The sequence below is a fragment of the Drosophila willistoni genome, assembly GCF_018902025.1.
Source record: "Drosophila willistoni isolate 14030-0811.24 chromosome 2L unlocalized genomic scaffold, UCI_dwil_1.1 Seg196, whole genome shotgun sequence".
Lineage (NCBI taxonomy): Eukaryota > Metazoa > Arthropoda > Insecta > Diptera > Drosophilidae > Drosophila > Drosophila willistoni.
In genome coordinates, this window is record NW_025814048.1 from 6,414,383 (window position 1) to 6,427,164 (window position 12,782).

The 12,782-nt window shown below is 35.1% G+C and overlaps 1 protein-coding gene and 1 long non-coding RNA gene across 4 annotated transcripts; one reads left to right on the plus strand and one right to left on the minus strand.

Annotated features, from left to right (window-relative positions):
- Positions 1-5,641: 5,641 nt before the first annotated feature.
- LOC6639937 (alkyldihydroxyacetonephosphate synthase) lies at positions 5,642-11,325 on the minus strand. 3 transcript variants are annotated; one of them, XM_015178765.3, is made up of 6 exons: positions 11,278-11,325; positions 7,859-8,298; positions 7,677-7,763; positions 6,429-7,617; positions 6,261-6,365; positions 5,642-6,196 (listed from the first exon to the last, which is right to left on the minus strand). In XM_015178765.3, the coding sequence occupies exons 2-6, from the start codon at positions 7,972-7,974 to the stop codon at positions 5,807-5,809; spliced, it is 1,887 nt and encodes a 628-aa protein (XP_015034251.1). In that variant the 5' UTR covers positions 7,975-8,298; positions 11,278-11,325; the 3' UTR covers positions 5,642-5,806. The 3 variants fall into 3 exon arrangements, with proteins under 3 accessions (XP_015034251.1, XP_002063206.1, XP_023037749.1); XM_002063170.4 differs by lacking the exon at positions 11,278-11,325 and adding an exon at positions 11,186-11,259; XM_023181981.2 differs by lacking the exon at positions 11,278-11,325 and adding an exon at positions 10,935-10,963.
- LOC111519840 lies at positions 8,344-9,052 on the plus strand. Its single transcript, XR_002724503.2, has 2 exons — positions 8,344-8,723; positions 8,780-9,052. It is a non-coding gene; the product is annotated as an uncharacterized LOC111519840 (long non-coding RNA).
- Positions 11,326-12,782: the final 1,457 nt, after the last annotated feature.

The following is a 12,782-nucleotide window of genomic DNA, read 5'->3' on the forward strand; positions in this document are numbered from 1 at the left end:
TGACATATCCTCAATGAATAAAATGGTTGTTATTTCGTCATACAAGAACTAGGTGAACATCTCTCTGAATAAAGCTAAAATGTTGATATCCAAGTACGATTTGCCACGTGAAGCGAACCATTTCACACACAAAGTCTACGTCTAGATTCCGCATTGACTATAATCGAATAATTTTGACTGTTTCTTCCGTCTGTTAAGGTTCCCAATGGTAAGTTTACAATAACTTGCATTAGATCTTAGTCACTTACGGAATTAACCACACCAAGAACTTGGAAATAAGTTAATATATTGCAAATCCCACCATTTTTTGAAATTATGCTATAATCTTTTAAAATTATTTTTTCTAAAGGTCTATGTGAAGTGGGCACTTCAATTATCATTATTATGACAATCTTAACAAACAAATCAGACGGCTGGTTTTATTTTTAAATTGATTCTTCTGATTCCGTTGCTTTTAAATGTAATGTATAATTATATATAGCAATATCAGAACTTTAAACTCTCAAAATAATATCAAACACTTTTTATCAAAAATACTTTAAGCAATATTACTAGATATCTAGCAGTCGTTGCTCTGTAGAATATAAGGAAGTCATTTCTGCGCTCTAAGGAATAACTACAAAAGAATCTTACATATTTTGCACAATTTACTTACATTTTGTTGAAGTTTTTTTTTTTGGAAAACTGTTGTTAGTTATTGCTGATGTTGCTGCTGCTGCTGTTATTGTTGTTGTTGTTGATGTGCTGCCAGTGGTTAGTTAGTTATTGCTCCTCATTGCCTCGTTCAATTAGCAGCCACTGTGGCCTCCGCATCATTAGCTGTTCAGGGAGAGATAGAGACAAACTTAGTAGACTGCTGGACGTTGTGCACCTAAAGGCAAAAACTTTTTTGAAGAACTTCAATTGCACTTTTTGTTTTTTCGAACAGTTGTTGTTGTTAGCTTGTATGTCTGTTTTGTTGCTGTTGTTGTTGGTAAACGTTGCCAGTTGCATGTTAATTAAGCGCACCTTGACTGCATTTTCCCTGCTGTTGTTCACAGTAATTGTTGTTGTTGCTTTTGTTGCTGTTGTGGTTTTTAGTCATGGGTCCATGCTTCATTTATGCTGAGCAGGCAACTCGGCTTAAGCTTTATGGCATAACATTTGTTTTATGTCAACTTGATGAGCAGTTCAAGTATCTATTAGATAAATTGTAGACACGTTTTAGCATTCTGCCTTTTCATTGCAGCCGCAACGAAATGCAAATCAACTAAAATAAGAAAGTCTAATAAGTTTCCCCTTCCTCTCTAGAAACACACACAGCAAAATAAAAAATAATAATTTATTACTTTTAACTTGCCCATATGTTACTCAAATAGTTTTTCCCTCTAACATTGCTTGAATACTCTTCTAAAAATTTAATTAAGTTCTTATTTCAAGAATTTAAAATATTTTTTAACGTTTCTAAAACATTTTCGACCTATCAACTGTTCCATTTTAAATGGCTTTTTAATTGTTTTCTGTTTCTATTTCTAAACATTTTATTTCTTTATTGAATTCTAAAATAAATTAGCTAGAAACTGAAGAAATTTTCAAATATTTCTAAAGATTTATTTTCGATTAAAAATACTTTTTAAATAGTTTTAAATGCGTTATTGATTTTAAGGAATCCTTTAAAACTGAAATATAGAAAATAACATCAAAGGCTCTTTTATTTATTAACTAAAAACTAAAATATATTTAAATATAATTATTTAAGGAGTTTGATAATTCAAATGTCGACTAAACACTTTTCTAAATTTCTGTTATATTTCTAAGCATTTATAAATGTTTTTTTAAATTGAATTAATTATATAAGAAAAGGGAAACATCTAATTGGACTTTTTAATACAATTCTTATGTTGTTTTCCATTTTTATGAAATTTTAAACATAACAGCAATTGAAAAATAGCGAAATTAAGAATTAAACTTTTTCAAGAATCGAACAACAAACTGATTTGAAATTTCTTTAAGTACTTTATAAGGCAATTAATTTAATAACAAATTTTATTAAATCATTTTTTTTACTTTAAGCATTAACTAAGTTTTTATGATATTAGTAAAATTCTAAACTCTATTTTTTTTACTATTGCAAATGATTGAATATTTTTTGATTACTTTTCAATGGAATGCATTTAATTGAAAAATATTTCCCCTACTCTTCTTGTCAGAGAATCTTTAGAACTCTTAGAACTTTTGAGGTCCAAAACTTGACTACATATGGTAAAATTTCATTCCAACATTTATGGCCTTGCTGTTTACCATATCTAACCCATATGCATATACATATCAGTTTAATATGTTTCTGATCTTGGTTTTGTTTTTTCTCTCTGTATTTGAAAAAATTCTTGAAAAAGACAGCCCACTCATAAGTCAAGCTTAAATCAACTAAGAATTTTTGCGTTGGTGGCTTGAAACTTTGGCCAAATGCCATTTAGATTTCAGTTTTATTTGGATGAGTTGAAAACCAAAAACAAAAAAAAAACACGCTCATACACTTGATATAAAAAATACTTCAGTTAAGCCAGAACTGGCCGTGTCGTGGGTTGATTTTAGTGCGAAAAAATAAAAAAAAATTTAATGACTTAAATGATGGCTTAATCTCACGAGAGAGTACGTTACGAAATCCAAATCCGAGAACGATTTCTTACTAGTCATTGCAGGTGCAAAGCTACTGAGTTTGTCTGACAGTCTGTTTGTCTCTCTGTCTGTCTGTCTGTTTGAATGAAGGAGAAAGAGAAGGCCTTTTTTAGAATTTCCGAGATGAGTTTCTAATGCACTTTTAATGATTGCTTGCAGCTTTTTTTTATTTTTTCTATATATTTTATGTTTTTTATTGGATTTTTCTTTAATTTGTTCACGCACCTGTTTCACTTTTTACGGCTCAAAAGCATCTATCCGACCAATTACAAAAAAAACACACACACACATACAATCGAAAAACGTTTAATGATTACAACGAAACCAAAAAGCCGGATAATTTGTGCCACACAGTTTTCCCACACACAACCAGCACAACCATCCGAAACAACACAAACACACACACTCCAACACACAGTCTTTTTGGAAATTGATTGGATTTTGAGGGAACTCCGCGAAACGTTGTGGCAAGCAGCGCGTCCGAACAGCAACTGCAAGTTGTTGATGTTGCAGCCTGCCACACAATCCGTGATGCTGCCAGCCTCATTCACATTCACTACGAGAGAGCATCTCTCGGCCAACTCTTTCCGTGTTGCTAGAGTTCTAACAGCCAATAGGCAACTAAGTTTCTATGTATGCGTTTTAATTAACCTTTTATTATTTCTAGTTTGTATCGTGTAGTATTTAATTTTATTTTGTATATTTTGAAATGCGTCGCGTTTTGATGTTATTCGTTGGCCGCATTGCCCACTACTGAAAGCCAGGTGCGACGACAACGACGATGGCCAACACACGATGACGATCAAGAGCAATTGAAACGCGACTTGGGCGAAACACGAGCGCGGTCAACAGAGCGAATCAAAATTGTATATCAATGGGTTAACTTGGCTTATTTAACTGAGCCTGGCAACATGTATGACTCCCGGCAAAAGCAAATGTTGCAGCAACATGTGGCCAGACAATGTGTTGCTGGTGGAGGAAAATTTGCTTCTGCATTTGTTGAGTTCTCTAAGAAAATTGGAGTAAATAAGAAACATTGAATTTCTTTAAAACAAATGTTTTTTAAACCTATTTAAAAGAACTATATTTTTATATACATAAATGCAAATTGTAAAGCCATCCAATACAAGCCGAAGGCCTTAAGAAAACTATAGTTTGAAGGATTATACCATAGATAATGCCAAAACTACATTACCTCAGATGATCAGCAATAAATTACCTGAGTATTTATGTCTCAGCATCTAAAAATATACCTAAGTTTAATATTTCACCAAAAATGATTTATCTGGTTCTTTAAAATGATTTAAACAATAACAATGTATAAAAATGAGAAAAGACAACTGGAAGTAGCTAACTTTGGTTAAGACAAATTTCATATATCCCTTGTAGTGCGGGGCATTTTAAAATCTTTAAATTACTCAAGAAATTTGCTTGAATAAGTTTCTTTTTCGATTAGTTTTGTATTACATAAGATCAATATACAGAGATCTGTTAGGTTAGGTAACCTAAGACTTTTTTTTAGTTTAGTTTTCCCGGCTTCTAAATAACTTGATGGAATAATTCCTTTTGTAATTTGTTGGTTATTGTATTCAGCTGATGAACCGTAAAAATGGTCTTCTTAGTTTATTCCGTTTTTTCCACAGGCGCATTTGAAGAAGGAAATATATACCAAATTTCATATAAACCCCGCTTTAATAAAATATACATGAAATTTTTGTATAGCAAAATCTGCTGATGAACAAACTTGGAGGTTTTTGAACAGACAAGCCCTTGAGGAATATAAAATGTTTTAAATGCTTAAGGCGTTTATTCTTGGCTAACTCTAATATGATCGTAAGAATAAAAACCTTCTTGGTAAGTCTAATATGCTCCTTACCAACAAATTCGAATGCCATGTCCACTTACCCGCACATAAAGCATATGTTCTGATAATTAATCGTTTTAAATTGACCGAGTGCCATTAATTGCATACATATATTTTAGGTTCTTTCGACTCCTTTTAGCAACATGTTGCAGAGTTCATTCTCTCTTACTGTTTCTCTATCCTCTCACACATCTTCTCAGTTAGCAACTCTCTTTCTCTCTCTCTGGTTACACATTTTCATTCACCCTAATGCAAATGAATTTGATGGCAACTCAGGTAGACGCATTATTCCTGGAGTTCTATGCTTCAACAAGGCCAAATTCTTTGAGTTTTAAGAACGTGCCAGGATTGCATTTAGCTTGTTGGTTTATGTTGGGCTCGTCTTCCTTTGATGCTTCTGAATGGACTGAACAATAAATATTCCGCCTTGATTGTGTTTGACTTTAAGGCCCAAAAGATCTTATGGCATAAATCACACACACACACACACAAATTAGGAAGACTCTTGGAAGGGGAGAGAGAGAGAAAGAACAGGATCAGCACTGACCTGCGGGTTAATTGCTGACAATTTTGCAGAACCAAGTTTTAGTAGTACATAGTGAGAGGATTTTCTTACTTTTTTGTTTTGATGATGATGGTAATCTTTATTTATAGTCTCTACATACAAGAGAGACATACATGTGTATGTGTGTGTTTGCGTGTCCAAAAGGCGCTTAGTCGGCCAGAAGGAAGCATGGGTAGGGGCTTACCCCTATGGGCAATGCCAATTGCCATGGTAACAAGACTCGACAGTCCGACAGTAAAATTCAACTCGCAAAACCATCAATAAGCAGCTGCCTATGGGCCAGACCAGGTTTAGATTAACGACAAGAAGAAGCCAGAGCAGCACCATCAGCAGCTCTAGATGAGGTGGAGCAGGAGAGACAACAGCAACATCGGCAGGAGTTGAGAGACTTAACCATGTTTGTTGCCAGCGGCATGCTAACGAAGTTGACAACTTGATGACATTTGATCTCTTCTGTGGAATCTGTGGCAAAACAGCCACAAAATGACTCCAATGAGCAGATGAGACAACATATCTAGCCACAGATCCAGGCACATGCAACATCAGAATGCGAATTTTTCTATTACAAATCTTCCATTTATTTATATCAAAAAATTGCAACACCCATGATGTAAAAAATGAGCCTCAAAAAAAAGTTAAGGCTTAATTATTGAGGATTTCGACTAGTATATGAACTAAATATATGAACTAGACTAAATACTCCAACCCCCTTCAATAATTTACAGTTTGGCTTTTGCTGTCACAACCTCTGGCGCTCGGGCCTTCTCCTCTGTCTCCTGCACTTGTGGCAAAAGATTGCCCAAAGCAAAAATATTCTTTGGATCCAAATGCTTTTTGGCTGCCCCAAATAAGGAGCTGCCCGTTTCGGTAACTGCATCGCGATACCAATGACTACGTATTTTGCCCACACCATGATGATGGGATAAGGAACCACCGCAGGCAAGAATCTCATCGCGTGCACTGTGCTCAATGGACTCGAATAGCTCTACCGGATCCTCCACATCAATGGAGCGAAAACCAAAATAGAAATAAATACAAGCTCCGGCATCATAGGTTTGTGTCACGCGACAGGACACGGTGTAAAAATTAATCTGACGTTTTTGGCACTCCTGCAAGAAAGGATAAACATAAATGAAAAATTCAATTCAATTGTGATCGACTGTTTGGACTCACCGACATCACACGCTGTTTGACCGAACGACAAAGCAAGCTGCAACGATCCCAGGGCACTGAAGTTTCAAAGGATTCAGCCACAATGCCCTGATGCAGGCCAAAGTCCTGTGAACACAAAGGTAAACAATTAAATGATGACATACACATTTCATCTCTTTACTAACTCACCCTAATGTAGGCTATGACAAAGGTCAGTATATAGCCTCTCTCGCCATTCTGACCACCTGCCGGAAATCCTTTAAATTTGGCTGCTATTTCATAGATCAATGCCTCCTGCCGTTGCACATCTTTCAAATCACCCTCAAAAAGTAGCGTGGCAGCACAAATTTGATTTAGATCTATACCCTTCCATGAGGTAACATAGTGCTGCTTTAGGGCATCGACACAGCTGTCGAACCAACTTTTCTCGGGCTTCAGAGCCTGACCGAACATAAACTGTTCATTGTCCATTAGACGCACCGAGGCAGGTTGACATCGGCGTAGCGCCACTTCGCGCATAAACTGGACACCCAACTCAAAGTTGGGAAAGGCCAAGGAACCATAACGCTTAACCGATGGCAGGGGGCGCACTTTCAGCACAACTTCGGTTATGACACCAAGAGTGCCTTCCGAGCCGAGTATCATGTGATTAAAGTCGGGTCCAATACTCACACGCGGTGCACTACACTCGCGCTCTAGTGTGCCCGTCGGGGTAACCATACGCACACGTACCACAAGATCCTCAATATTGCCATAGACATTTTTCTTCATGCCCGAGGCACGAGTGGCCACCCAACCGCCTAGAGTACTGAACTCATATGAATCGGGTTCATGACCGACAGTCAATCCCTGTTCCTGGAGCACACGTTCCAAATCTTGACCCACTACGCCAGATTCAAAGCATACGGTGAGGTTTTCACGATTAAGCCAAAGCAAACGATTCATTTGAGATGTGTCCAATACGCAAATCATACGCTTCTCTCCTTGCGGACAAGTAATAGATCCAGAAACACTAGTTCCCCCGCCAAAGGGCAACAGCATCACATTGTGCTTATGGGCCAAACCCACTAACTGTACGACTTCATCGTGGCAGCGAGGCCAAACGACCAAGTCAGGTATACGTTGGAATTTATGATGCCACAGGCTATAGATGTCACTCAAAGTCTGGCCATGACAGCGCACCAAACGATCAATGCCCTCCTGAGAGTAATCCACCTTCGTAGTGCCTCGCAGTTCATTCAAAAAGGGAACATTCTCAACGGGCCTGGGATAGGTTTTGGGTAGCTCGGGAAACGGTTTACTCGGATCGACAGTCAGTTGAAATTTCTGTTGCACCCATTTGGTGAAAGTGCGCAACTCGCAACCACCCAAAGGATATCTGCAATACGAAAAGGAGGGGATGAAATTTCAGTCGTCGTTTCTCTTTCCTCTACTTACTTTTCACCGCGAAAACAGATGATGCCATCCTGTCCATAGAACTGTGAATCATTGTAGCCCCAACCGAACCATTTAAGTGCTTCTTGCCTACATATAAACAGATAGACAATGTTGAGTACATATAATATTATTGATAGCCTCGAGAGATAGATAAGCCTTTACGATAAAAGTAGTTTTCTCACCTCTTCTTGGGTATAACACTTTCCACATGTCGCGACAAACGTGAATCTAGATTATGGGCTGACCCCTCTCCACCCGCCGGCAATGTGGTATTCCCTGTATTCCGTCTTGCAGCCATTTTCACTTAAAAAATATTTCCTTTTCTACTAGATTTTTTCTTTTTGAAAACTTTTCCTTTAATTGTACGCACACACACAGACAGAAGACACAGAAAAGGAAAATCGATTTTCCTTCTGTACGGCCTACTAAATTACAATATTTTTTCTATTTAAATTGACAGTAAAAAGTCGTGCCACTTTGTTTTATCTAATTATTTATGCATTTCTATATCAACTACAAAAATTGAATTACAACAACTTTGTCTATATGATTTTGTTTTTAGGTTTTCCTTCCCGGTCTCTTTGCGGCATTTGGTGCACGCTGTTTGGCTTTGTCCACACGACTGCGAATGAGAGAGAAAAAATAGAATGTACATGAGTTACCCAAACACACACACACACACAGAGATAGAGAGAGCTAAAGCCCCCCCACTTAGGGTGGCAAACACCCTAAACAGAGGGTGGTGGGGGAAAGAAGACAGACAGAGTGTGAGAGAGACACCTAGAGAGATAATAAAGAGACTATCGCACGATTCGGAATCGTACATATGTGAAATGATAAAAATTTATGAGAATCTTAAAATCGAGTAGTCCTCGATTTCAAAGTTATCAGAAATATATGTAACAATGCTTCTCGTTCCCCCATAAAAATTCATTATCAAACTTGTTTTGTTGTCGACAACATAAAAAAAAAAACTAAAAGTTTCGATATCTAAAAATTCGGTTTTTTTCTTAGCTATATATTTTTTGTGAACTTTTCCCCTCTCAAGTAAGTATCCTAAAAAGATAAGGAGAAATCCTAGTCACGATCCTATTGTTAAATAGAAATGTTCCTCAGAATGCCTGCCATAAAGAAGGGCTCCAAGGACAGCAAAAAGGTAGCTACCCCTGAAGCTAATGCCCAGCCGGGTATAATCGATCTCTCTGCATTGCCAACGGCCGGCTTTATACCCAGCAGATCGGCCAAGAAGACATCCAATAAGCCTAAAGCGAAGAGGGCAACAAATTTTAACATCTAAAGGATCGCAAAGGATGGATGGAGAAGAAACCAAAAAATGTAGAGTAAACTGCAATAAAAACCGTTATCGAAACTAAAAACTGGTCTCTTCGCATCTCTCTTGAGGACTGATTTGGTTCTCTTTATTGTCCTCTCTCTTTAAAGGGGTGCAATGACACCAAAAAGGAGGGTGGTTAGAAAGGACTCTCTTTTCTGCCCAGTCCTCCCCCAAATATTGTCTCTCACTCTTTCTACCTCTCCTCTTGTCCTCACTTGACAGGTGAGCCCATCTACAGTAAAGTTTTTAAGGCCTTGTTAAGTAATTATGAAAACCCTAACAGCTGACTGTTAATTTTTAATATACACTGAACAATTAAATTGAGTTAAAACACAAAGGGCAAAAAGTTAATAACTAGACCATATTCAATTGCAACAAAAGCAAATTTAGACGGCTAAAAATTGTTCATTACGTTTTTGTTTGACAAATAATTTAATTACAAGTCAAGCAGTTAACTTCTGTATAATGTGTTTTCTTTTTCGTTTTCAGAATTCTATACAACAAATATTTTCCTAATTATGTACTATAAACTCAATTGCTTTCAATTTTATATGAAGTTAAAATGAATAAAGATGAAAAAAATTCTCCAAGATTTCAAAGAAAAGCAATGTACAATAGTTTTAAAAAAAGTGCAAAGGACTTATAGAAAATATTAAAGTTTCTTAAGTGTTTTTGATATTTTCTATAAGTCCTTTGCACTTATAGTGTTTTTATAATTATATAATTTAGTTTTTTTTACTGCTCCCGTGAAACTTTATTGTAAAGTTGTTGAACTGTATTAGATTCGCCTCCGTTTGCTCATTTGCGGTTTCAAAGATCAATGTAGTTTTTATGGCCAAAACTAATGAGAAGCGTTTACACTGTTTGGAATGCAAATCATATTTGCACAAATTAAGTGCTACAAAACCAATATGTAAAGTATTTTTTTATCCATCTTAAAAAATCAATCGGTTTCAGCAGGTTATGGAATTGGTTTCGATGTTTTCTTCAGTTAGAGACCAAAGGGGCCGACATGGAAATTGATAATGGTATGGTAATAAAATATAAGTTTGTACATTAGAGCGGGTCAATTTGTATGGAGCAAAAAAAAAAACTAAAAATTATCCACTACAATTCTAAGGTCTAAAATGGATTGGTAGCCTGCGCTGAGAAGCCTAAAATTTGAAATTGAGGGATTTATTTTGTCATTTTTTTATATTTAAGGTATTTAATAAAAGTAACATATACATTTTATATACATACATATAGATACATATGTATCAGCGTTAACTACATCGTTCAATCACTTTAACTTCAATCACTTACTGTCTCAATTCAAAAGCATCTTAAATCTAATCAAAAAAACAGCATATATCATTGTTTTATAGACGTTTAGGAATTGAATTATTAAAAGCAACAAACGTCCTTGGTATTAGTAATGGAAATACTTTAGAACTACAAATCAAAATTTCACAATAGTTTCATTATAAATGAAATTAAAAACACTTTTTCCAAATTTTCAGATGTCCTATATCATAATGGTGATTCTAGGACATGAATTTTAAATATTAATAATTGCATTAGAATATTTCATAAAAACGTTGTTAGATTATATAAATTTTTAAAAATTATTTTTCAGTGTTTTTATTTAGAACAATGGTTTTTTCAATGATTATAATCACAATTATTTATGGGTTCTTAAGAACTGAGTCTTAAAGTTTTTATTATCCTGATTTTTTTAAATTATAATATTAAGTATTTATATATTTAAAAATTTCACTTAAATTCCACATAAAAAAATATATTTATTTCTTATCCTTTGAAAGTAAAAAATTAGTTTTCTGAGATTCTTTCACTTGAATTCTCGTTTAATGAAAGTGCACTTGTTGACCAATTTTCCATTTTATTATTAATTTAAAATATTTTGTAACTTAACGCAAAATTACCACATGTTTGAATTTTGTAATTTAAATTTATAAATTTATTTTCGGAAAATAAAAAGAAAATTCAAACGATTGCCAACTTGCCAATATTTAAGAATTTCAATAGAGCTTTACGAGTTGAAAAATTTCTTGACACAAATTTGCACTACTTATTGTCAGTTGCATATATTCTACTGACATTTTTTCAACACGTTCTCCTATTTATACAGAAAACAACACAAAATTGGTTAGAAAGTTTCCCTTGACTATATTACCCATCAAGTAAGCTGTAGTCAGTCTGTATGGATGAGACGGATGATGTCAAGCCCCGACAAGCCCAACACCGGATTGAGATAGAGTAACTCACAATAACTTTCTGACAATCCCCGAGCGCGTCAACTGCAATGTGCGACATTAAAATCCGAACTGAGCTAAGCCTCAGCTAGCCTATCTTCCCCCAAAAAAAAATCCATTTTTAACTCATCTACATCACCATTGAGGTAGTAAAATTTTTTCTCTTGCAAAATTCCAACAAAAACCAAAAAAAAAAATATTGTTTATTACGTGCTTATTTGCACTATGCTGTATAGTCTTACAATTGTTTGAAGTGTAAATTCGTCAATGCTTCAACGAGCATTTGAACGAAAGAAAGAAAAAAATAAACGACTACAAAAAAGTAGATGCTATTTGTATAATTTTCACACAACGACAGTGACACTCAAAAAATATACACCTGACGACACTGACAGGTCAAAGTCTTTTGGATAATGTGTTAGGTTACTTGAGTGTCTCCGTCTGTCTGTTTTTTACGTTTTTTTAATTGTCAAACTTGGAGAATTGCATTAAAATTTGCATAAATCTATTTGCTCTCGGTCTCCATGTGTGAGTGTGAGTGTTATGGGGAGGCCGTTAATATTAACGCCAGTTTCCTACTCATAACTTTGTACCTGCCTTTTGCCATTTGTTATCAACAATTGCAACAAAACACTATGAAACGATACTCAACACAAAAAGCACACAAAAGGCAACGAGGCCAGGAAGTTAAAAACAAATACCTATTAATTAGCGAGTCTTTTGCATTGCGACGACACTCTTGGCACACGTTTTTCTTTAATTAACAATTGATTTACCATTTAAATTTTAGCGCCAAAATTGTTGTTCACTGAGAGAGCGGAAACCAATGCCGGCTAATAACTAAATTTTAAGAAGGTTATTCAAATTTACCGCCCAAATCCAGTGGCGCCATCTTGACGGCTGATAAATGTAACTGTTTTGTTCATAAGGCCAGTTATAAACGGCTAAAAGAAATTTAGCTGTAAAACGGATAGATATGGCAACCTTGTGCGGCCAATGTCCGGCAACATTCTAAATGCTTGATGTTGATGGTAGTTTGGCAGCGATGGAAAAAAAGTCGATAGTATCGATGGTTTGATTGGAAATTTAAAAGGGTTATTCGGTGCAAAAACTGTTAAGCCACGCAAATAAAATACAAAATGGTTAATTATGTTTTTAAATCCATTTAATTAACAAAATAACATTAAAAAAAACTTCATCGTGATACACTTATTGTGCTATAAAACAAAAAAAAACTTTATTTAGATATTTCATAATGATAATGGCAACTAGATACTTTAAAAGTATAGAAATCTTTTACAGCTATGAGATACACTTATTGTGCTATAAAACAAATTCGTCAATAATTTCATTTAGATATTTCAAGGCAAATCAAACTAATATCAAATACTGTTGAACAGCTATATTGTTGCAAGATTCCGATATTGACTTCGAAAGTAATTTAACGTACCTAATTCTAAAAATGGCAAATTTTTGGTTTACTTCGAGATATTCAAGTAAAGTTCTTGTTCTTTTGAA